At 49.5% G+C, this 25,479-nt stretch overlaps 1 protein-coding gene across 4 annotated transcripts in view; it reads left to right on the top strand.

The window, feature by feature from the left end:
- Positions 1-25,479, top strand: part of CLCC1 (chloride channel CLIC like 1) — a 274,427-nt gene that overhangs the window by 101,131 nt on the left and 147,817 nt on the right. For all 4 annotated transcript variants that reach the window (XM_086953903.1, XM_086953902.1, XM_086953905.1 and 1 more), the window contains exon 5: positions 19,502-19,723. In XM_086953903.1, the coding sequence (XP_086810029.1) occupies positions 19,502-19,723 (222 nt within the window). The remainder of the gene's footprint in view (positions 1-19,501; positions 19,724-25,479) is intronic.

Here is a 25,479-nt window from a genome sequence, read left to right as displayed (position 1 = left end):
GATGGGGCCGTTGCCACCGTGGAGGATAGCTCGGAGGAGGAGCATCCTCAGACTGACTCAGGGGTCAACCCCCGTTACACGGCCCAGGTCGAGGGATCGCCTTCGGGCCTTACCCAAGACCCTGTTAACCGTCCCACGGCCTCGCCTCCGGGCCCGGCCACGGACATTTCTGATGTGCCACTCCAGTTGAAGAAAACTAAAGTGAAGCCATCGGGGTCTACACCAACGGTTTCGAAACCGAAAGTGAAAGTCGCTCTGGTGGGACAGACGGCTCCAGAGGCCTCGAAGTCCAAGAAATTCAAAATGGCCGACAGCAAGAGCCACGCCAAGATGGCCGACCCGAAGATCCCGGTGTCGAAGCCGAAGGCGAAGACGTCCGACGCGGCCGCGTCGGCGCCGAAGGGGGTCGAGGTCGATGACCTGAAAAAGGCTCCGAAGAAGCGTCGGGACGGCGCCGAAGATCTGGCTGCGCCGGCTCCGGCCGTCAAGGCCAAAGATGGTGATGTGTCGGCTCCGAAGACCGTGCCTTTCACCGACCCGACTCCGGACTCGGGAAAATCGCTCGAGCCGGTCCAGCCCTCTCCGGCCTTAGCCAAAAAGGTCGTCGAGTCCCTGCAGAGGATTCGGAAGGACGCTGAGGCTCCCGAACCGAAGGATGTGGCGCCGAAGCCTACACCAAAGCCGGCAAAGGCGCAGACGCCTATCCGCTACACGCTGCCGCCGAAGGCTTTCGCTCCGAAGCATGGGGCTGGGGTGCCTTTGAAGGTGGTTTCAACGCCCAAAGCGTCCTTGGTGGTGCCGAAGCATCGACTCCAGCCGCTCGCAGAGGAGGAGCGTCGGGAGGTTATTATCGACGCCAACACCGGGAAGCTCTCCCTCCTCAAAAGGAAGATCACCACGGAGCCGGTGTTGGAGAATTATCGTATTCCACTCAAAAACAAGAAGGACTCTGCGGGTACTTCTGCCCCTATAGAGCCTGCATCTCCACATAATTTAGAACTTTCACCAACGCATTCCAACGCTGGAGAAGGTGACGGAGATGAAGAGGACGAGTACAATTATCCAGCATACTCGGATCCGGAGGAGGTACATGAACCTTGGTCCGCCGGAGGCGACCCTGAGGACCCGCACTCCGGTCATGAACCGCAGCTCTTTGCTGCAAAGACTTCTCCCACAGAGGACTCTGCAGCCTTCAACGCTCTGATTGAGAGGGCTGCAGCTAATCATGATGTAGACCTACATTCAGATCCTGTGGATGTCGATTTTTTGTTTGACACTTTCTCAGTGGCTGAAAAGTCGGTCAAGACACTGCCTATGCTGAAGGGAGTGCTGAAGCATGCGCCAGAGGTATTCAAGGAGCCCACTCGGGCGCGAGTCATCAATCCTCGAATTGATAAAAAATACAAGGCAGCGCCCTCGGATCCAACGTACATCAGGGGACATTTGCCACTGGATTCTTTGGTGGTTTCCAACGCACGTAAGCGGGCGAACTCGCAGACAACGGGTGACGCTCCTCCCCCAGACAAAGAGTCAAAAATATTTGAAGCCTCAGGGAAAAGAATTGCTGCGCAGGCAGCTAATATTTGGCGCATTTCGAACACACAGGCCCTACTTGCACGCTACGATAGGGCGCATTATGACACCCTAGAAATACTTCTGCAGCACTTGCCTGATCAGTACAAGGAGGCAGGTGAAATGTTGATTCAGGAAGGGAAGTTGATTACCAACGCTTCCATCAAATGTGCGCTGGGCGTGGCTGATACCGCCTCCAGGGCAATCAACACTAGGGTGTTGCTGAGAAGACATGCATGGCTTAGGATATCCGGATTCAAACCAGATATACAGACAACGATCCTGAACCAAACGGTTAATCCTGACCACCTGTTTGGCCCCGAGGTGGATGCAACACTTGAAAAGATGAAAAAAGACACGGACACTGCCAAGTCTATGGGGGCCCTCCAGTTTCAGCAGTTTCGGGGTGGTTCCTTTCGCCGCTCCAATCACAGAGGCACCTCAAGGGGTCAGGCATCACAGTCCACACAGTATTACAAGACCAACACCCAGACCTCATACACCAACAAGAGTAGAGGTGGTTACAGGGGCAACAACATCAAAGGCAGGGGACGTGGAAACAACAGCTCCAGGTCCTCCACAGCCAACAAACAGTGACGCCTTGTCACTGCCCCCCGACCACACAACACCGGTCGGGGGGAGACTCCAGCAGTTCCTGCCCGCGTGGAAATCCATCACCACGGACAGGTGGGTCAAGTCTCTTATCCAGTACGGTTACTGTCTGGAACTTACTTCCACTCCACCAAACATACCTCCAAGAAGCCGTCCTATGTCCGGCGAGCACTTGCACTTGTTGCAGCAGGAGGTTCAAGTCATGCTGCAAAAAGGGGCAATAGAGCTCGTCCCACTGCAAGAAAGGGGAACAGGAGTTTACTCTCTGTACTTTCTAATCCCCAAAAAGGACGGATCCCTAAGGCCCATCCTGGACCTCAGGCCCATCAACTGGTATATTCTATCGGAGCACTTCCATATGCTCTCGTTGCAGCAGGTCCTCCCCCTGCTTCAACAGGGGGACTTCCTGGCTACGCTAGATCTGAAGGATGCGTATTTTCATATCCCCCTGCATCCTTCCCACAGGAAGTACCTCAGATTCACGATTCAAGACCAGCACTACCAGTTCAGGGTTCTGCCTTTCGGGGTCACCACAGCGCCACGGGTCTTTACAAAGTGCCTGGCGACTGTGGCAGCGCATCTAAGACGCCAGAACGTCCACGTCTATCCCTATCTAGACGACTGGCTCATTCAGGCAAAGACAGAACAGCAGTGCGCGGACCACGTGTCCCGCACAATTCACCTCCTGCACGATCTGGGATTCTCGCGGAACTACCCAAAATCCCATCGCCAGCCCGCCCATATACGGCAGTATCTGGGCGCGACAATAGACACTCTGGCAGCCACTGCGCAGCCAAATTCAGTGAGAATCGCCTGTATCCAGACGCTGATCCAACGATTCAGACCTCAGCACTCGCTTCCAGCGAAGGTGTTCATGCAGTTGATAGGCATGATGGCCTCCTGCATCTCCATCGTCCCGCACGCCAGACTACATATGCGTCCGCTTCAGGAGTGCCTGGCACGTCAGTGGACTCAGGCTCATGGGCAACTGACAGACCTAGTGTTGGTGAGCGGTCGGGCGTACAACTCTCTGCATTGGTGGAATCCACAAAACCTTTGCAAGGGCCGACCGTTCCAGGAGCCTGTGCCACAGATTATCCTGACAACGGACGCTTCTCTCCAGGGATGGGGAGCGCATGTACTCCACTACATAGTGCAGGGACTATGGACACTACAGCAAAGGAAGATGCACATCAACGTTTTGGAACTGATGGCAATCTTCATGGCCTTGAAGGCATTCAAAGTACATCTGTGCAACAAGGTCGTGTTGATCCGGACGGACAACATGACGGCCATGTACTACATTCAGAAGCAGGGGGGCACCCACTCTCCGCAGCTGTCTCATCTGGCTCAGAGCATGTGGAAGTGGGCCATTCAGAGGAACCTCTTCCTCATGGCAGAGCATCTCCCGGGCAAGGACAATCAGATGGCGGACCTGCTCAGCAGGCACAGCCACCAAATGCACGAGTGGGAGATACATCCATCAGTACTCCAACCGTACTTCCAAAGGTGGGATCATCCAGAGATAGACCTGTTCGCCACAAAGGAGAACGCAAAATGCCGAAGCTTCGCCGCCAGGTTCCCACACCCGCAATCGCAGGGCAATGCGATGTGGATGAACTGGTCAGGCAGATTTGCATACGCTTTTCCCCCGGCACCTCTGATACCGCTGGTGGCACGCAAGCTCAGGCAGCACTCGATAACTCTCATCCTGGTTGCTCCAACGTGGGCTCACCAACCATGGTACACCACGTTTCTAGAACTGTCCGTGGTACCGCATCAGAGGCTACATCTCACACCCAGCCTTCTGACGCAGAGCCATGGCGACATTCAGCACCCAGATCCGCAACAGCTCAACCTGGCGATCTGGCTCCTGAAGTCCTAGAGTTTGGCTACCTCAATCTTCCTCCCGATTGCATGAACATCATTCGGAAGGCAAGAAAGCCCACTACTAGAGCTTGTTATGCGGCTAAATGGAAGATGTTTGTCATTTACTGTGTAAACCACGATATTGACCCGCTAGATGCTTCCATTCAAAACATCATTTGTTACCTGTTCCACCTGTATCAATGCAATTTGGCGTACTCTTCCATCCGCATTCACCTGTCTGCTATGGCAGCATACCTCCAGAATAGGCAACACCTGTCACTTTTTAAGGTCCCTGCTATCAAGGCTTTTCTGGAAGGACTCAAGAGAGTCATTCCACCAAGGACCCCACCAGCTCCAGAATGGAACCTCAATGTGGTTCTTACAAGGCTGATGGGTCCTCCCTTTGAGCCACTGCACTCTTGTGAGCTTCAGTTTCTGACTTGGAAGGTTGCTTTCTTAGTAGCAATTACATCGCTACGGAGGGTTAGCGAGTTGCAGGCGCTCACCATCCAAGAACCTTTCTTCCAAGTACATGCTAACAGGGTTGTACTCCGCACTAACCCGAAATTCATACCCAAGGTTGTATCTCAATTCCATATGAACCAGACAATTGAGTTGCCAGTGTTTTTCCAAAACCCAGAGTCGCTGGCGGAGCGGATGCTCCACACCCTTGACGTTAAAAGAGCCTTGATGTACTACGTTGACAGGACAAAAGATTTTCGCAAAACCAAGCAGCTTTTCGTTGCTTTTGCCTCACACCACAAGGGAAACGCTATCTCCAAAGCTGGGATCGCTAGGTGGATCGTGAAATGCATTCAGATCTGTTACGCTAAAGCTAAACGCACTCTCACTATCCCACCAAGAGCCCACTCCACCAGGAAGTTGGGGGCCTCTATGGCTTTCCTAGGTAACATTCCCTTGGAAGATATTTGTAGAGCAGCCACATGGTCTACCACACATACTTTTACTAAACATTACTGTGTAGACGTGCACTCCAAACAGCAGGCAGCGGTTGGTCAGGCTGTTCTCAAAACACTTTTTCAGACTGCTGCAGCTGGCACGGGCGGCCGGCGCTAATGGAGGGACTGCTATGTATTCTATGCACAGATATGAATTCAGCAGCCCACATGCCTCGAACTGCAAAAGACTCTTCCAGGACAACAATGTGCAATCATCCGGACCCAACACTAGGCGGCGATCTATGCACAGATATGAATGTCAGCAGCCCTACATGCCAAGAACAGATGCATACTGGTAAGTAGCATTTGCATTAACAGACGTAAGCAGGAAGGTTAACTGTTCAAAATATAGCCACACATCTCTCTGACCCACTGCTGATCCCCGCGCAGCCAGGTTCCCAGTAATCTGAAACTTTCAATTGACATTCTGTAGTAGGGGAATCTCTGTTATAGTCATAATTTAGTGGATAGTCCTGCCCATGTGCGTAGACCCCGGAGCAATCAAAAATAATCTCTTAAAGTGTCGAACAAATGCAGAACTGCACAGACACTTGAGAGATAATTTAAAGACATATAATGCAGCCTATAAACAGGCTACACTGTCCAGTACTTCAACTAGAAATTCCACCAAAAATCCACAAACAGCAAAGCCTGTCCAGATTTCCTTTGCCCTAGCAGCAAAAACCCTCTGAAATGATAAAGAGGAAGACATGGACAGACAAGCCCCATAGGCTGCCATTATGTGGCTTAACACAGGGTACTGTGCTTTTAAGAGAACTTTCCAGAACTTCACAGTATCCCAGAATGCACTGCAGGTCCCTTTTACTTTCAGTTCTTTTTTCCGGCTCCTGCAAGCAGGACCCTGGAGCATTGAGCTCTCCCTTTTTAAGGGTTTTTGGTGATTTTATTCACTACTTTTCTCAAGTTAAGTGCTTTATTGCACTTTGGTACCTTTCTCCTTGGTTCTTGCACTCTGTTTTTTGTCGAATATGCCTGCTTTATTCGATAAATGCCCGGAGTGCTCCAGGAAGAAGGCCAAATCGGATCCCCATGAGGTGTGTATCCTCTGCCTTCCCTCTTCACATATCCCAGAGGAGTGTGTGATATGTCAAGGCTTCTCTGACAGGACCCTGAATGACAGGAAGAAGATCAGACTTCAGGGCCTCGAGGAAAGAAGATTGAAGGCACAAGGTGGGTCTGGAGGGGCTTCTTCTGCCCATGCTGAGGCCTCTGGGGGGCTCCCCAGGGGCAGGAAGGCCAGCAAACGTCACCATTCTCCGCCTGGGTCTGTTGCGCCCACTACGGCGTCGAGAGGAATGACTACGGTCTGCTCCCCATCGTCGGAGACCAAACCACGTCGACGCTCGGCGTCGAGGGATGTTACTAGACCTTCAAAATCCCCGGTGACTGTCTCTTCGTCATCGACGTCGGCGTCGAGCTTTCGACGTCGACAGGCTAGGCGTCGGCGCTCGCCGTCGAGGCGACACCGCCGTTCGCCGTCCGCGAAGAGGAGGCGTTTGGCGTCGAGGGAGTCCTCGTCGTCAAGGTCGCCGCAGAGGCACAGGTCGCCGTCGAGGCACAAGTCGCCGTCGAAGCACGGGTCGACGTCAAGGCCCAGGTCGCCGTCGAGGCACACATCACCGTCGAAGCATGGAAGATCGCCGTCGAGGCATGGAAGATCGCTGTCGAGGCGCAGACGGTCGCAGTCAAGGCGCCGACGATCGCCGTTGAGGCGCAGAAGGTCGCCGTCGAGGCGTAGAAGATCGACATCGAGGCGAAAGCGTTCGTCGCCGAAGAAGAGGCGCTCGACGTCAGGAGGCCGGCCCTCGCCGTCTGGTCGCCGTTCCTCGACGTCAAAGAGAGGCGGAAAGAGGCCTGACGCCCTGGGAAGTTCGCCAACGTCCCAGGCGGTTAAAGATGGAGGTTCGCCGGGCTCGGTGTACTCCGAGGTGTATACCCCGTCGGGGAAAGTGACTCCCCCTCCTCCATTGCCGAGGGGCCTCCCCCCGAGGACTCCTACTCCTCCTCCGTTGCCTCCACCGCAACCTGGACCAGGGTTACCAGTGAAGCCGCCTCCAATTCCACCGAGGTCGACTTCGTTGCCTATTCTTCCTACGCCTCCCAAGGGTACGCCTAAACCGAAGGCCCCGTCCAAGCCCAAGTCACCCGCTCCGGTTGATCGCCCTCGGCCGAGGAGGTCACGTTCACGCTCCGGACGGAGAGGAAGATCAAGGAGTCGTCATAGATCCTCCACCAGATCAAGGCGTCGCCATAGGAGGCGGGGGTCTAGGTCCCGCACCGACTCTTCCAGGACCCATTCCTACTCCCCGACCTTATCAGACTCCCCCAGAGACCAGGGTTTCTCCAGTGGATGACATTGCCACTTTCCAGGAGGTCCTCCTGAGGGGGGCTGCGAAGTTGGGTATCGCTGTGACGTCTCCTACACCTTCGACGTCAGTGTTATTCGAGATGCTTCACAAGAGGCATCTGTCTCGCCCTTTGCTTCCGCTAGTACCTGGATTGAAGGAACCCGCAGAGGAGCTGTTCCTCACACCGGCGGTGGTGAAGGCCGCTCCCTCCCGACTTCTAAAGAAGTACAGGGCCCCGGATTCGGACCCTGCCTTTCTGAGAGTTGATCCGGTACCGGATTCGGTGATAGTGACGGCGGCCAGGAAGCTACACTGTACCTCCCCGTTCTCCACAGTGCCGCCAGATAAAGAGAGTTGGTGGATCGACTCAGCTGGGAGGAAGGCGTGTGGGACCGCATCCACAGCCATGAAGGCGTCCAGCGATACAGCTCTGCTGGGACGTTATGACCAGGTGCTGTGGGACTCCCTGCAACAGTTCGTGGAACTGCTACCAAGAGACAAGAGGGAGGACTTCCAAGAGATCCTCAAGGAAGGGATGCTGGTGTCCAATCAGGTCATCAGCGCGGCTGCGGATGTCTCCTTGTTGGCTGCCCATGGTTACTGCCATGGAATCAATCAGCGACGACATGCCTGGCTCCGGCTCACGTCACTCAAGCCGGACGCCCAGCAGCGCGTGGCCAAAGTGCCTTTTTCCGGGGATACTTTGTTCGGAAAACACGCAGATGATGAGATGGCCCGCATGAAGGCGGAGGCTGAGACACTTACGGCTGTGGGCTTGGAGAAGCCCAAAGAGAAGAAATCCTACAGGCCGTTCCAAAGGCGCTACGGCGCACAAGGAAGAGGACGGGGGCAGTCTTCGAGACAGCAGCAGCAACAACAGCAGCAGTTCCGGAGGCCCTTCCAGAAACGACAGAAGGGTAGAGGGGGACAGCAGTCCTCTACCGCGAACAAGGGCCCAGCCGGGTCTCGACCCTGAGCCGTTACTTCCCCTTCATCCGTTACCCGCTCCGGTGGGGGAAAGCGTTCAATTTTTTCTGGCAGAGTGGAGATAAATTACTCAGGACAAGTGGGTGCTGAATATTGTTTGCAATGGATACACTCTTAGGTTCATCAGCCCTCCTACAGCGATCCCTCCGGTCAGCTCGCAGTATCAACTGCGCGAGCTCCTGGCAGGGGCCAATATCTTGTTAAGGAAAAGGGCGATAGAAGACGTACTTTTGTCACAAAGAGGAAGAGGTCTGTATTCCCGGTTCTTCCTGGTTCGCAAGAAGGACAAGAACAAGTTCAGGCCCATTCTGGACTTGCGGCAGGCAAACAAATGGATTCGCAGAGAAAAATTTTGCATGCTGTCGTTGCATCAGATTTTTCCTCAGTTGCAACAGGGGGACTGGCTTTGTGCCATAGACCTACAGGATGCGTACTTCCACGTGCCCATCGCGTGCAAACACAGGAAGTTTTTGCGATTTCAAGTCGGCACCAATCATTAACAGTACACAGTGCTGTCATTCGGGCTGAAGTCTGCGCCCAGAACATTCTCGAAGTGCATGGCAGTGGTAGCGGCACACCTCAGGAAGAACAAGGTGTTTGTCTACCCGTACCTGGACGATTGGTTGATCAAGGCCTCCTCCTTCTCGGAAGCTCAAGCACACTTCCAGAAGACGTGCGTTCTCTTGAACAAGTTGGGGCTGCACATCAACATGTCCAAGTCTGTCCCGATCCCGGTCCAGTGCATTCAGTACTTGGGAGCCACCATCAATACGCTGTCAGCAAGCGTGTCTCCTTCGGAGGAGCGACGGCGATCGATCCTTCGGAAGGCTCAGGCTCTTATGACCGCTCCATCTACAACAGTGAGGACGGTGTCTTCTCTACTGGGGTCGATGGCCTCTTGTATCTTCCTCACTCCTCATGCACGACTACACATGAGACCTCTGCAGGAGTGCTTGGAGGACCAATGGGACCAGAGGAGAGGATCTTGGGACGACAAGATACGACTGTCTCCGCATGCTCGTCAGTCCCTGAAGTGGTGGTGTTCAGCGGAGAATCTCCTCAGAGGGTTCGCTTGCACAAGGACATTCCCACTCAGACTATCGTGACGGATGCTTCTCTCCACGGCTGGGGAGCGCATTCGGGAGGCTTACAGATTCAAGGCACGTGGTCTCCGATGGAGTCCACGTATCACATCAATTTCCTAACTCAGAGCTGTTCACTTGGCACTGAAGGCTTTTCATCCATCCTTCCAGACCACCTCTCTGTTTGTACAGACGGACAATACGATCACAATGTATTACCTCAACAAGCAAGGGGGCTCGAGATCGCGCACCCTGTCTCGGGAGGCGCAGACGACCTGGCACTGGCTTCTGGCCAGAGGCTAACCATCTGCCAGGTGTGCAGAATTTTCAGGCAGACGCACTGAGCAGACTGATTCAGGAAAACCACGAATGGGTCATAAACGACGAAGTACTAGGAGAAGTCTTCGAAAGGTGTGTTCGCCACCGCCGAAAACAGCAAATGCCGAGACTTCGCCTCCAGGTACTACCAGCAAGGGACACTGGGGAATGCTCTTTGGATCAACTGGTCGAACAGCTTTGTGTACGCTTTTCCACCCATTCCCCTGATTCCAGCGGTGCTCATCAAGCTGTCTCAGTCCAGGGCACGGATGATCCCGATTGCCCCGGAATGGCCCAGACAGTGATGGTTCACGGACCTGCTTCACCGGTCTCTCCTTCCTCACATACGGCTGCCGTGCAGGCCGGACCTTCTCACGAAGTTCGGGGGGCAGATGTTGCACCCCAACTTCTCGTCTTTGAATTTGGTGGCATGGCTCCTGAGATCGTGCAATATGGCCATTTGAATCTGCCCGAAGATTGCATGGACATACTGAAGGAGTCTAAGCGACCTTCCACTCGGACCTCTTATGCTTACAAGTGGAAGAGGTTTTATATCTGGTGTGCGTCCAAGAACTTTAACCCTACGACGTGCAAGGAAGAAGTCCTCCTTCCTTACCTTCTACATTTGGCGCGGTCTGGCCTTAATGTTCATTCCATTAAGGTTCATCTCGCTGCATTGACTGCCTACAGGAAAAGCCCTTCAGACTTCCTTCTTCCAGATCCCTGTGATCAAAGACTTTTTGGAAAGCTTGAAGAAAGTGTTCTCTCCTGTCAGGCTTCCTTCGCCTTCATGGGAATTGAATGTGGTGCTGTCCAGATTGATGAAGGAGCCTTTTGAACCCATTCATAAGGCTTCGTTGCAGCACCTGTCCTGGAAGGCGGCGTTCCTCGTGGCCATTACATCGGCCCGCAGGGTGAGTGAAATTCAGGCGTTGTGTTGCCAAGAACCTTATACTGTATTTCATGCTGCTAAGGTTGTTATGCGTACTCACCCTAAATTTCTTCCCAAGGTTACTTCTGATTTTCATGTCAACCAGACTATAACTTTGCCTACGTTTTTTCAGAATCCTTCGTCTCCAGCGGAAAGGTCCTTGCATTCCCTGGATGTTAGGAGGGTGCTGAAATTTTATCTGGATAAGACCAAAGATATTCGTAGGTCAGACCAATTGTTCATCAATTATGGATCAGTCAGGACGGGTCTTGCAGTCCATCTCTAGGTGGATTGTGTCCTGCATACAACTGTGTTACCAGAAAGCTAATAAGACCTTAGAAGGTAAGCCTAAGGCTCATTCCACCAGGGGCAAAGCTGCCACTACAGCCTTGCTCCGTAATGTGCCGATTGCAGGAATATGCAAGGCCGCCACGTGGAAGTCGGTTCATACCTTTGCTAAGCATTACTGTCTGGACACTGATGCCAGAGCAGATGCTCAGGTTGGACAGGCTTCGCTGCGGAATTTGTTCGCACAATAGTGGTGTTGATTTCTTTCTCCACCGCCGCTTTGGTGTGGGGATGGGCTTGCCATTCTATTCACTAGATTATGACTATACACAGAGATCCCCTACTACAGAAGGAGTAGTTTCTTTTCTGTAACTCCAGGTTCGAGGCATGTGGGCTGCTAAATTCATATCTTTGCATTAGATCGCCACCTAGTGTTGGGTCCGGATGATCGCACATTGTTGTCCTGGAAGAGTCTTCGAAGTATCCTGAGATGGGTGGCTCCTCCCCTGGACTACAGTGCGCATGGGCATCGGCTCCATCCCCAGATTGTTTTTTTCCGCCATTGGGTTCGGATGCGGTCTCGACGTCTCTCCGTCGGAACCAAATAAACATCATTTTTTACGGCCAAAAGGCTTTGAGTTCTTTACGTCGGTATTGTTTGCGTACGGTCTCGAGTTTCTTCCGTCTCTCGGAGCCGGAATCACCGGAGTTTCTTACAACTCTTCGGACATCGAGGCCTTCTCATCGCGACTCGACACTAAGTTCCCAGCATGGAGCGGAGTCCGTTTAAACTCTGTCCGCTCTGTGGGTCCAAATACCCACATATAGATGTACACCCGGTCTGTAATAAGTGCCTTTCGCCAGACCATGACGAAGGAAGTTGCCGGGCCTGTGCGAAGTTCAGGTCGAAGAAAACTCTCACGATTCGGCGCGCGGTGCGCCTTGTGGCCAAACAGGCGGCCCCGGATCCAGATAACATCTTCGGCGACCAAGAAGAAGAGGACCAGAGCCATCATCTTCAAATCTCCCCGCCCGAGACGGAGGTCGAGGCCGATCCGGAATATGACGACGACGGAGTCGTGGGTCAGGGCCTTGAATACGTCGACGAGGTAGGGGACGACGTGATGGTTTATGGGGCCGAGGAAGATAGCTCAGGGGACGAGCTATGCCCCGAAGTTGAAGAACATCAGGAGGGGGTCGCGGGATCGCCTGTCGGCCTTACCCAAGACCCTGTAGCGCAAGCCACGGCCCCGCCTGTCGGCCCGGCCACGGACATACTTGCTGCGCCTAGGGTTTCGAAACCGAAACTGAAAGCAACGGTCTCGACTGCACCTAAAATGGCCGACCCGAAACCGAAACCGAAAGTTAAGGACTCGAACGTCCCTAAGATGGCGGTCGCAACGGCAAAAACAAATAAACCGGCGGCCTCATCGACTCCGTCGACCTCCGGTCCGCAGAAGTCGAAGAAACACGGCGATTCCACAGGGTCGAAATCGGCGCCGGAGGAGAGATCCTCTAAGAAGGGTGGCACGCACAAGACAAGCGCGCCGGCGCCGGCGAAGCCTGCTAAAGCAACCGACACAGCACCGGCTCCAACGGGGACATCTGCGCATCGCTCCAGGGACTCGGGGTCGGCGCCGTCCATCCCTCCAAAAGACCAACGGAACGTCGCATCCGAAGGCAAGGCCACCTCGTCGGTGCCAAAGACATCGGTCACCGACGCATCTCTCGTGGCTGCTTCACTACAAAGAATTAAGGACAAGGTTTTTTCCTCGTCGACGCCAACGCCATCGACGCAGAAGGCGGCAGATGTCCCGGTCAAGCCGGCAAGCAAGCTCCTCTTCCTTCTACCGCCAAAAGTGGTGCCAAAGGCCTTTTCCTCGAAATCGACGCCAAAGAAGTCGGATTCTTCTACGGCGGGGACATCTTCGGGTCAAGTGCTCGACCCTGAAGAGGATTCGGAGTGTTTTATAGACGCGGACACGGGGAAGTTAACCCTTTATAAAAGGAAGATCACTTCGCAGCCGGTGGAATCCTACGTCATTCCCCTAAAGAAGAAGAAGTTTCCACAGGACGCCTCAGTCCTCATGGAACCTATTCTGCCTCCTCTGGGAAGGAGCCCAACACCGTCTCCAGACCACTCTGACAGTGGGGACTATGGTGAAGATGAACAATACACGTTCCCAGTAAATGAACCTGATGCACAGCCAGATTCTTATTATGGCATGGGGGACCAAGGCAACCTAGATGTGGGGCAAGACCCACAGTCCTTCAGTACACGTGCATCCCCTACGGAGGATTCTGCAGGTTTTCATGCACTAATTGAGAGGGCAGCTGCTAATCATGATGTGGACATGCATGCTGACCCAGTTGAGGAAGACTTTCTATTCGACACATTTTCAGTTTCGGAAAGAAATGTAAAGACACTGCCTATGCTCAAAGGGGTCCTCAAGCACGCTGCGGACATCTTTAAAGAGCCTACCAGGGCGAGGGTGGTCAACCCACGTATTGAAAAAAAGTACAGACCAGCGCCTGCAGACCCTGCATACATTCGAGGACAGTTGCCGCTTGACTCCTTGGTGGTAGCAAACGCACGCAAGAGGGCCAACTCCCAAACAACGGGTGAAGCTCCTCCCCCGGATAAGGAGTCCAAAGTGCTAGAGGCAGGAGGCAAAAGAGTGGCTGCACAGGCTGCCAATTTCTGGCGTATTGCAAATACACAGGCACTACTGGCACGTTATGATCGATCACATTACGACACACTAGAGCAGATTGTAGAACACCTGCCTCCGCAGTTTCAAGAGGGCACCAAAATGATTATACAAGAGGGACAACTGATCTCCAACGCGGCCATAAAGTGCGCACTTGATGTCGCGGACACAGCCGCTAGGGCCGTTAACACCAGTGTCATGCTCAGAAGACAGGCTTGGCTCCGCATATCGGGGTTCAAACCTGACATTCAAACAACCATACTTAATCAACCAGTCAATCCGGATAGACTGTTTGGTCCAGATGTTGACACCACCCTGGAAAAGATTAAAAAGGACACTGAAACTGCTAAATCGATGGGGGCCCTACAATCTCAGCAGTTTCGGGGCAATAATTTTCGTCGCTCAGGTGCCCGTGGAGTCACCAGAGGACAGATGGGTCAACAGTCACAGTTCCCTAGAGGTGGAGCACAGTCCTCGTACCCCAAACAAAACAAGAGGGGCTACAGGGGAAACAGCAACAAAGGACGTGGCAAAGGAGGCAACAATTCACGCTCCTCTGCCCCAAGCAACCAGTGACTCTCTGTCACTGCCCCCCGACCATTTAACACCTGTCGGGGGGAGAATACAACAGTTCCCGCCCGTCTGGACCAACATCACCACAGACAGGTGGGTGCGACAGCTTATCCAGTACGGTTATTGTCTAGAGTTAAAGTCCACTCCACCCAACATTCCACCAAGGCAAAGGCCTATGTCCGCAGAGCACTTGCACTTATTGCAGCAGGAAGTGTTGGTGATGCTGCAAAAAGGGGCAATCGAGCTCGTGCCAGTGGGGGAGGAAGGCACAGGGGTTTATTCTCTGTACTTCCTCATTCCAAAAAAGGATGGATCTCTACGGCCAATTCTGGATCTCCGTCCCCTCAATCTGTACATACTGTCAGAGCATTTCCACATGCTCACACTGCAACAGATTCTTCCTATGTTAAACAAAGGAGACTTCTTAGCAACCTTGGATCTCAAGGATGCTTATTTCCACATTCCGTTACATCCGTCCCACAGAAAGTACCTCAGGTTCACTATCCAGGGCACGCATTATCAGTTCAAAGTCCTACCCTTCGGAGTCACAACTGCCCCAAGGGTCTTTACCAAGTGTCTGGCGACTGTAGCAGCGCACCTCAGGAGGCAGAACATCCATGTCTACCCCTACCTCGACGACTGGCTCGTTCAAGCCAGATCGGAACAGCAGTGCGCCGCGGACATGTCGACTACCATTCACCTCCTTCACGACCTGGGTTTCTCGTTGAATTACCCGAAGTCACACCTTCAGCCGGCACACGTCCGGCAGTTTCTGGGTGCGACAATCAACACCCTGACGGCCTCGGCACAACCAAACCAGGTCAGGATAGACGGCATGCAGTCCTTAATCCAGAAGTTCAGACCGGGACACTCGCTTCCAGCAAGAGTGTTCATGCAGTTGATAGGCATGATGGCCTCCTGCATCTTCATAGTCCCTCACGCACGGTTGCATATGCGCCCGCTCCAGGAGTGCTTAGCAAATCAGTGGACACAGGCTCAGGGACAATTAACAGACCTAGTGTTGGTTACCAGTCGGGCATACAACTCTCTGCATTGGTGGACTCCACACAACCTTTGCAAGGGCCGACTGTTCCAGGAGCCAGTGCCACAGGTTATCCTGACAACGGACGCATCTCTCCAGGGATGGGGAGCACACCTGCTCACTTACACAGTGCAGGGACTATGGACGACGCAGCAACAGAAGATGCACATCAACTATCTAGAACTGATGGCGATCTTCATGGCGCTCAAGTCCTTCATTGTACATCTGTGCAACAAAGTGGTGTTAGTCCGGACGGACAACATGACCGCAATGTACTACATCCAAAAACAGGGGGGCACTCACTCACCACAGCTGTCTCACCTGGCTCAGAGCATGTGGAAGTGGGCCATTCAGAGGAACATCTTCCTCATGGCAGAACACCTCCCGGGGAAGGACAATCAGATGGCGGATCTGCTCAGCAGATACAGTCATCAAATGCACGAGTGGGAGATACATCCATCGGTACTCCAGCCGTACTTCCAAAGGTGGGGGCGTCCAGACCTAGACCTGTTCGCCACAAGGGAGAACGCAAAATGCCAAAGCTTCGCCGCCAGGTTCCCACACCCCCAATCGCAGGGCAATGCGATATGGATGAACTGGTCAGGCAAATTTGCTTACGCTTTTCCCCCGACACCCCTGATACCACTGGTGGCGAGGAAACTACGGCAACACTCCATGACACTCATCCTAGTTGCTCCAACGTGGGCGCGCCAAGCATGGTACACCACGTTCCTCGAGCTCTCAGTGGTCCCGCATCAAAGACTGCGCCTCACGCCCAGACTTCTGACGCAGAACCATGGAGAAATTCAGCATCCAGATCCGCAACAGCTCAACCTAGCGATCTGGCTCCTGAAGTCTTAGAGTTTGGATACCTGAACCTACCTCCTGAATGCATGAACATCATCAAGGAGGCGAGGAAGCCGTCTACCAGAGCATGCTATGCCGCAAAATGGAAGCGTTTTGTCATTTACTGTGCAAACAATGACATAAACCCGCTAGATGCGTCTATCCCTAACATCATTTGCTATCTGTTACACCTTTACAAGTGCAAACTAGCGTACACTTCTATTCGGATACATCTATCCGCCATCGCAGCTTACCTTCAGAATAGGCAGCATCTCTCAGTCTTCAGGGTGCCTGCCATTAAAGCGTTTCTTGAAGGCCTGAAACGGGTCATTCCCCCAAGAACACCGCCAGCTCCCGTGTGGAACCTCAATGTGGTCCTCACCAGGCTGATGGGACCACCGTTTGAGCCAATGCACTCGTGCGAACTGCAATTCCTAACGTGGAAAGTTGCTTTCCTAATTGCCATTACGTCACTAAGACGCGTAAGTGAGTTGCAAGCACTCACGATACAAGAGCCTTTCATCCAGATTCATCCAAATAGGGTGGTACTACGTACTAACCCCAAATTCCTTCCAAAGGTGGTGTCACACTTTCATCTCAACCAAACTATCGATTTGCCTGCATTCTTCCAAAACCCACAAACAGTGGCGGAGAGGATGCTCCATACCTTAGACGTACGGAGGGCATTGATGTACTACATAGACAGGACACAACACTTTAGGAAGACAAAACAACTCTTTGTTGCCTTCTCACCACAACACAAAGGCAACCCAATTTCCAAAGCAGGAATAGCCAGATGGATTGTTAAGTGCATCCAAATCTGTTATCATAAAGCCAAGCGCACTTTAACAATACCCCCAAAGGCACACTCCACACGCAAGTTGGGGGCATCCATGGCTTTCCTTGGAAACATTCCTCTAGAGGATATTTGCAGAGCAGCCACGTGGGTTACACCACATACCTTTACAAAACACTACTGTGTTGATGTACATTCCAAACAGCAAGCGGCTGTAGGGCAGGCTGTTCTCAAGACACTTTTTCAGGTTTCTGCAGCTGGCACGGGCAACCGCCGCTGATGGAGGGACTGCTATGTATTCTATGCAAAGATATGAATTTAGCAGCCCACATGCCTCGAACTGAATATGCTACTTACTAGTATGCATCTGTTCTTGGCATGTAGGGCTGCTAACATTCATATCGCCCACCCTCCTCCCCGGTGCCTGTAGCAGCTGCAGATATACTATTGTATTTAATCATTAGCATGGACATCCTTTACACTTGCCACTCCATCCTCTGCCACAATGGCAAAAAACAATCTGGGGATGGAGCCGATGCCCATGCGCACTGTAGTCCAGGGGAGGAGCCACCCATCTCAGGATACTTCGAAGACTCTTCCAGGACAACAATGTGCGATCATCCGGACCCAACACTAGGTGGCGATCTAATGCAAAGATATGAATGTTAGCAGCCCTACATGCCAAGAACAGATGCATACTAGTAAGTAGCATATTCATTCTGTAGTGGGGGTATCTCTGTTATAGTCATAAGCGCCCGCCCTCCTCCCAGGTGTAGAGATATTCATGTAAGGAATGCTACAGGTCTGGCGTGTTACGCCTTCAAAAAGAACTGAAAGTAAAAGGGACCTGCAGTGCATTCTGGGATACTGTGAAGTTCTGGAAAGTTCTCTTAAAGGCACAGTACCCTGTGTTAAGCCACATAATGGCAGCCTATGGGGCTTGTCTGTCCATGTCTTCCTCTCTATCATTTCAGAGGGTTTTTGCTGCTAGGGCAAAGGAAATCTGGACAGGCTTTGCTGTTTGTGGATTTTAGGTGGAATTTCTAGTTGAAGTACTGGACAGTGTAGCCTGTTTATAGGCTGCATTATATGTCTTTAAATTCTCTCTTAAGTGTCTGTGCAGTTCTGCATTTTTTCGACACTTTAAGAGATTAATCTTGATTGCTCCCGGGTCCATGCACATGGGCGGGACTATTCACTAGATTATGACTATAACAGACATACCCCCACTACAGAACTGGAGTTACAGAAAAGAAACTACTCCTTATTGTCAATACCAGGTCCTGATAACTGTGTGTACCTGGGTTAATCACATCAAAATGGAGCCACACAGGAATGGATGGAGTGAGGAGTCATCACAGAAGAGATGGTGGCACAATGTCGCTGAATTGGTGGGGTTATATTTGGTGGAATATTTAGTGAAATTGACACAATGTTGGTGTTTGATCATGTTTGTATTCAACTGAAATACTCTGGTCCTGGTTTATACCCATTTCCTATGATTGTCTACAATGTTGTTATAAAATAGTTTACAGTTGTACAGGTTGCCTATGTGTGTCCCTCTCCTCTCTTACAAAGAGTTCCTTATGTACTTGGGATTTTAAAGAGACCTTTGGTTAAACATTAGCAAGGCAGATAACTTGAAAACTGTGATACTGCTTTTTTGTGTTGAGCCTTGTTTTCAGTTAGCCAACCACCCATCATGGTTATTTCATGCTTTTTCTTTTCCGCTTGGTTGGGAGTACTTCTCTATACTGAAGTATTCAGAGTTACTTCTCTTTAAAAAGTGTAACAAACAACAACCTGTTAAGTCCACCCTTTGGTCTATCACTACTGCTTGATTTCTAGGCCGATGGCGGATTTTCCAATGGACTGATCAGCAATAAGCAGCCATATCTGATAAGTGTCTATTTGTCAGCCATTCCTTCAATTTTCGGTACTGCTTTCAACTCTGTTCTGAAAGCACATATCCATGTTATAACAATGCACCAAAAAAGAAGCTTCTTTCCTGTTGTGTATTATGGGTATCTGTGCTAGATTCGTCTGCCAAAATCTATTTCTTTAAAGTTAACCAGATATAAAAAAGCTAAGATTACCACTGTGCCCAAACATTTTGTGGGACTTCAGGTATACTAAAACACAGGCTTGTTCGAATAAAGCAGATTGGTTATAAAACTGATGTTTTAAAGTTGTTCTTGGACTCCTGTCTAATGTGGAAGAATTATTTGAAATGAATGCAGTTCCTTAGACGAAAGAGACAGTGATGCAGGTAAGTAAACTTTCGTCTCTGTACGGTTTTGATAGTGGCCTATTGTTCTATTTAATCCCTTGAACCTTGAACTGTTTATTTGATTAGTACTAAGTACCATGGCAGTTAACCATTGAGACCTTTCCAAAACTGTTATACATCCAGAAATTGTTTTAACCTAATTTAGCTAAAAGTAATATAGAGTTGGAAAAGAACACAACATAGTGAGATCTTTTTGATGTAACCAAAGGACAAAACTCTGTCTGCAATTTTCAGCTAACTAAATGCTTTAATTTAGCCCGATGAGACCCACGATGCTGTCCATTATGATGCTGAGATAATCCTAACACGGCAAACATTGTCTGACATCCACAAGTTTCTCACTGGAGAAGAATGGAAGTCTGGTGCCCTTGATGACTCCCTTACTGATATTCTCATTAACTTTAAGCATCATGATATTGAAGCATGGAAGTGGAGATTTGAGGACTACTTTGGGATTGATCCATACAGTCTATTTTTGGTAAGCCCGTAATACAATATATTTTTTAGCACATAGTTTGTATAGTCATTCTATTCTACTGTCATTGTGTTTTTCCACTTAAGAGTATTTATCTCTGTCCTCAATCAGTTATTACATCCTGCACATATAGCAATTACCTTGAAATACATGTAACCCAAATGTAATCATACTGTTATTACAGATACTATCAATGACAGAATGTATCTAGTATTACAAACTCATTTTTATTTAAAGTCATAGATAAAAGCAGTGATTCCTCTGCAGGCTGCTTTCAAATGATATTTTGTTTGTACTTTAGAGTTTGTTTCTGTTTAGTCAATTATGTGAAATCTTCAGCTTTTATGCTTTCCTTTGCTTAGTTACCTGGCCTCCACAAATAAGGATCAACGCTTCACCGAACCAGTTGCAAAATTGAAGGGCCCATTTGGGTGTTTATCTCAAAATCTGTTAGAAGAACTTTTATAAAATGCAGTGTTTTAATCCTATAAAGGTTTCTAAAGAGTGAAGATGAGTTTGACTATTTGAAAAAGAAGCAGCTTCACTTTGTGCACGATGATCTTTCCTCTGGCTTTTAGCTGCAGCTAGCAACTATATCTACCCGGAATTGTTGTACGTAGTTCTGGATTTTGGAAGAGGAGCTATGGATTGACAGCCCCAGCACACCACTTGTCCACTTGTCCACATATTTCCAATTGGCTGATTCTCATAATTCACTTTTTATATTTTTTTTCAGTGGGAGTTCATAGGAATCACATCTGTTTTGTGAAAGTACAAGACTATTCCAGATTTTCTCAGACCGCTAGTTTGTATTGCGGCTTGGGCATATTTCAATGAATCCAGCTCCCAGCGTATCAGAGAAAGGTTACTATAACATTTGATTTTTTTTTCCAGAAATAAATTCAACATAGTACTGTTTTATTTCACTACTAGTTCTACTACTAGAGGAATAGTAGTACTGATAAAACTCTTGTTCCTCAGAAATTTTCAAAAATCTATTTTCTTTTGTCGCAGATGCTGTTTACTTAGCTAAACCATCACAATGCTGCCCCAAGCAGCTCAGCAGCAAATGATTCGCATCGGTACAATTCAAAAGGATTTAGGAAAGCACTTTCTCCATTTGTGTATTTTGTAGTTCCTCTGGACTATGCATCAAAAAGAGTCGGCATATATCTACTTGCTTTTCTGATTGCTTGACTCGTATAATTTCACCATCAAGTAGACCAATAGCTCATGTTTCTCTAGGACATTCTCGTTTACAAGATGAACATTTCTTCATTTGTTCAAACTGTCAAAAAGCATGGTATGGCAGGGCATCTTTAGTTCAAACCCCTTTAAAAAGTTGTCTCTTTTTAATGTGGAAGCAGCTCTGAACATGCATAAAAACTGGAGCAATTACATTTTAAAACACTTTGACGGGGTAGTACACTGGCTTGGGAGTTAGAAAGAACACAACAGCCACATAACACATAATTATCCTGAATATTAAAGATTTGAACACATAATTATCCTGAATATTAAAGATTTGAACAGAAGTGTATCACTTTAGCATGAATGTTTCTCCTTGCAGACTCTAAACTCAGAGAGTTTAAAGCACATTTAAAGAAATTGAAAATATTTCCAACATATTTAGTTTATGTTCCCCCATGTACTCCAGTCTTATAGATTCAGTAAATCAGAACTTACAAAACAAATGATTTTTTCTTTTTTTTAAAAGTAGTAAAAGAGTGATGGTGGAAGTAGGACACAACCCAAATGATGGCTTTTGTACAAGCTCTCAGTGCTGATCCTGCTTACCTGGTAGTTTACTCCTCCTGCAGGACTCTGTGGCCCGGATGATGGCCCAAGAGGAACTGACAGTGATATTTTAGATAATGGAGCCATCATTATGTGATGGCCAAGACAAGTCGACCCGAACTACTCTCTCAAACCCCAAAGAAGGAGCAGGATGGCATGTCCATCACAGAGTAGGTACTTGGGTCCCAGACGCCATCTTCCGTGGCTGTTGTGCCTCCTCATGAACTAGAACTGATGCAAGGAGTCCTTCTGAGGGTGACTGGTGAGTACTCCCCATGTTAATGGTCAGCATTTTGTTTTGGATTGAGTGATTGCAGACTCAGCAGTGCAAGTGACCGTTGTCCTTGGATGAAGGCGATAGCTGTAACTCTCATCAAGTTACAGCTATTTGGAAAAAAGCAGCTGGTGAGAGCATGAGAGAGTGATGTGATACTCTTGTACCTACAAAATGCATCCTGGAAGGGGAGAACTCTATTCAAGATATGGCAGCAGATGAGCTTGAAATTGGTCAGCGAGGCAAGATGGCAGCATTCTTTTCCATGTTGAAAATACTACAAATGGTGGAAAATGTTGTGCAAATGGTGGAAGCAGCTGTAGCAAATTGAAAAGGACGTTGCTGGCATGGTAGCTGAAATGGTAATAGCAGAGTCAGAGGTGGTAGTAACTGATAGGTGCCCAGAAAGCATAGAGCTAGAGGACATCCTTGTTGACCTTGCAACAACGATTTATTACTGTTGGAGGATAACATTGTGATTGAAAATGTATGAAGAGCTGCAAATATTAGGGTCCCAGAGTGTACCTCTATTGATGGAAGCTGGGATTGGACCAATGTAATGTAGGCTATTTAGTACTTGTTCTAGTGAAGTAGTCTTTTAGGGATCATTTTATAGCTCAAGAACCTGCTATGGAATCCAGCAACATAGCTCTTATGGAAGTCACTTTGTCAAAAACACAGGCAGCCTGTTACCGGCTCTTTCTTCTAAAGAAAGTCAAACTGTTTCTTCTAGACAACGACTTCAGAATTGCTGTTCAGGCCCTTGTACTCTCCCATCTGGATAGTGGTAATGCCCCACTTCTTGCCTTCCCAGGCTCTACAATGACACCCGGTTGGGACATCCTACACACTGCAGCAGCACTTCTCATCCATGGCCTTAACAAAGATAACATACCCTTCCTTGATAGCTTCCCTTGCCAACCTATACCATCTTCAAAACCAGCTGCACCATTTATAAAGCCATCACACCTCGCTCCTTGGTTTTCTTGCAGTTAAGCTTACCAACTCTGATGGTTCTTGGCACACCAGTAGACTGGACCAATCACAATCCAAACTAAGAATTGTAAAAAAGAGATAACAAGACAACAGGCCTTTGCCATCTGTGCACCAAGCATCTGGTATAACATCCCGGTATCCACAATGAGTGTCCCAAGATGCTCCATTTTAGGAAAGAATTGAAGACTCACATATTTAAAGAACGCTACATCACAGTGCATTAACCGTCCACAACTCCAAAGTGGCTCTCACTCGGAGAGGTTTTGAGTCTCGAGTAGAGCTCCAGCCTCCTGTACGCCTTTCTTCCAATAGCACTCCTGCCCAGAGTTTCCAACTAGATCAGGAATGACCGGGCTCACGTGTTTCTTGTGGCTCAGGATTTGGCCTGAAAAGTCTGGTATCCTGAGCTGCTGAGCATGGCTATCAGTCCTCTGCTAAGGCTGCCTCTTCTGGAGAATCTTCTGTCGCAGCAACAGGGCAGCGTCCTGCACCCAAACCTGCTCACCTTCCACCTCCATGCATAGAGATTGGGCAGCTACAGTTAACAGCTTTCAGCCTTCCTTCTGAAGTCTGTGATGTTATTCTGGCATTCATGCATCTCTCCAACATGAACCCATATGCCTGCCATTGGGAAAAAGTTGTATTTTGGTGTGCCTCTCACAATGTCGATCCCTTGTCTGCACCTCTCTCATGAGTACTTTTGTTTGCATCGTCTTTGACCCCGCAGAGCCCTGCTTTGGGCACCGTTAAAGATTACCTGTCTGCAATCTCTGTGAACTCTTTTGCGGTTACCAGACCAACCTTCTCTTTTGTAGTCACTGGTTGTGGTTAGGTTCCTTAAAGGCCTCCAACTTGTTTTCCCCCTAAGACCTTTATCATGCCTCAGTAGGACCTCAACCTGGTTCTTATCTTTCTCATGCGGGCCCCCTTTGAGATTCTGTGCAATTGTACTCTTAAGGCTGTCAACCATCCAAACTACATATTTAGTGGCTATAACATCGGCCAGGAGGGTCAGTGAACTCCAAGTGCTCTCAAAACACCCTCCTTATACCACTTTTTACCCAGACAAACTGGTCTTCCAGACATATACTCCCTTCCTGCTAAAGATTGTCACTCCTATCCATGTAGGCCAGAACATGACCCAGTCTACTTTCTTTGCTCCCTCTCATTCCTCCAAAGAGGAGACACTCCACTGCCCGGAACTAAAAAAAGCATTGATCTTCTACCTTCACCACACAAAAGAGTGGGAGCACAGAAAGGGAAAGCTGTACAGAAAAGAACCATCTCTAGATGGATTGTCCTGCATATTAAGATCTGTTGTTCATTGGCCCAGAAATGGCCCTCGTAGGGCTTGCAGGCTCATTCTACCAGACCCAAGGCAGCGACCACTGCATTAGTGCGTGGCGTTCCTCTCTTGGACATCGGTCAGACAGCAACTTGGGCATCCCTGCAGACATTTACAAAACATTACTGTCTGGATAGTGAGGTCCATCATGACGGGCACTTTGCCGATTCGGTCCTACAGGACTTTTTGGTTTAATCGGATTTGCAGACCCACCTCCATGGATGTATTACTTGGGTATCTATTCAAAAGTAAGGAATCTGTGGCTAGAAAACTCTATCAGATGAACAAGTTACTTAAGTTCCGTAATGTCTTATCTGGTAGAAACCAGATTCCTTACTGAACCCATCCTCCCTACTCCGCAAACAGTTTCAGGTATGAGGGATACCCCTTGCTGGGCTGTAGGCTTTTCCACAACAGTGGTCAGTTCTCAACGTGGCACCACGCTCCTGGTGTGGAAAGTTGTGAAAGTAACTGATGTCCACGCCCAAGGTGGTGCCTATAGGTACCACAGACATCACTTCCGGCATGGAGCACGCAAACCTAACAATGGCATCTACCTGCATGCAGGGGTACTGCTTGAAAATCTTCTAGATCCAGTCGGACGCCTATTCAAAGGTAAGGAATTTGCAGCAAGGTAGTCTCTACCAGACAAGGCATTACTGAAAATGAGTAACTTGTTCAACAGGACTGTTCACCAAACAATAGCCATTGTGTATGATACAAATGTTAAATCCACCACCAGTTCCTCAGAACCCAACTGGACACAGTAAGGGTCTTCAAGAACCAGGAGAGGACAATTGCATATCTGCTGTGTGCATGGAGGAGAACCAAGGCCTTGATCTGCTTCTCCTTGAATTCAAGGCTCTGAGCGTACCCTCAAGTATATGGAAAGCTAATAAAGAAAGTAATACAGAAGCCAGAAGAAGGGGTTCTGTAAAGAACCAGATGACCAGTTGGGACTGAGCTACACTGTGCTTTGGTTTGAGCTGTGCCTGGAAAGATTGATTAAGCTTGACGTCCACTGGTTACCTGCCAAACAATTTTAAAAAGTAGACAAACAAAAAAAATCAGCACAACCAAATTTGTCCTCACTGTTTTGTTGCCACCCTAACCAGTACCAGTTGCTCAAGATACTGCTGTCCAAAGAGAGAGAATCAAAACACAGCAATCAGGGAGCACTTAGTTAAAGAGTCCAACATATATTAAGTCCTTTGAGTCCAAAATATAAAAAAGGAAAGTTGTCTAGATAATATACAAGTCGACTACAACTTGCAGGACTCTAATACAGACATGCAGCATGTTGACACAGACTCTGGTGCGGACATATGCTTTGATCACTGTGGCTTG

This window comes from Lissotriton vulgaris, chromosome 1_1, assembly GCF_964263255.1.
Source record: "Lissotriton vulgaris chromosome 1_1, aLisVul1.2, whole genome shotgun sequence".
NCBI classification, from domain to species: domain Eukaryota; kingdom Metazoa; phylum Chordata; class Amphibia; order Caudata; family Salamandridae; genus Lissotriton; species Lissotriton vulgaris.
This window is presented reverse-complemented; position numbering and strand designations above follow the sequence as displayed.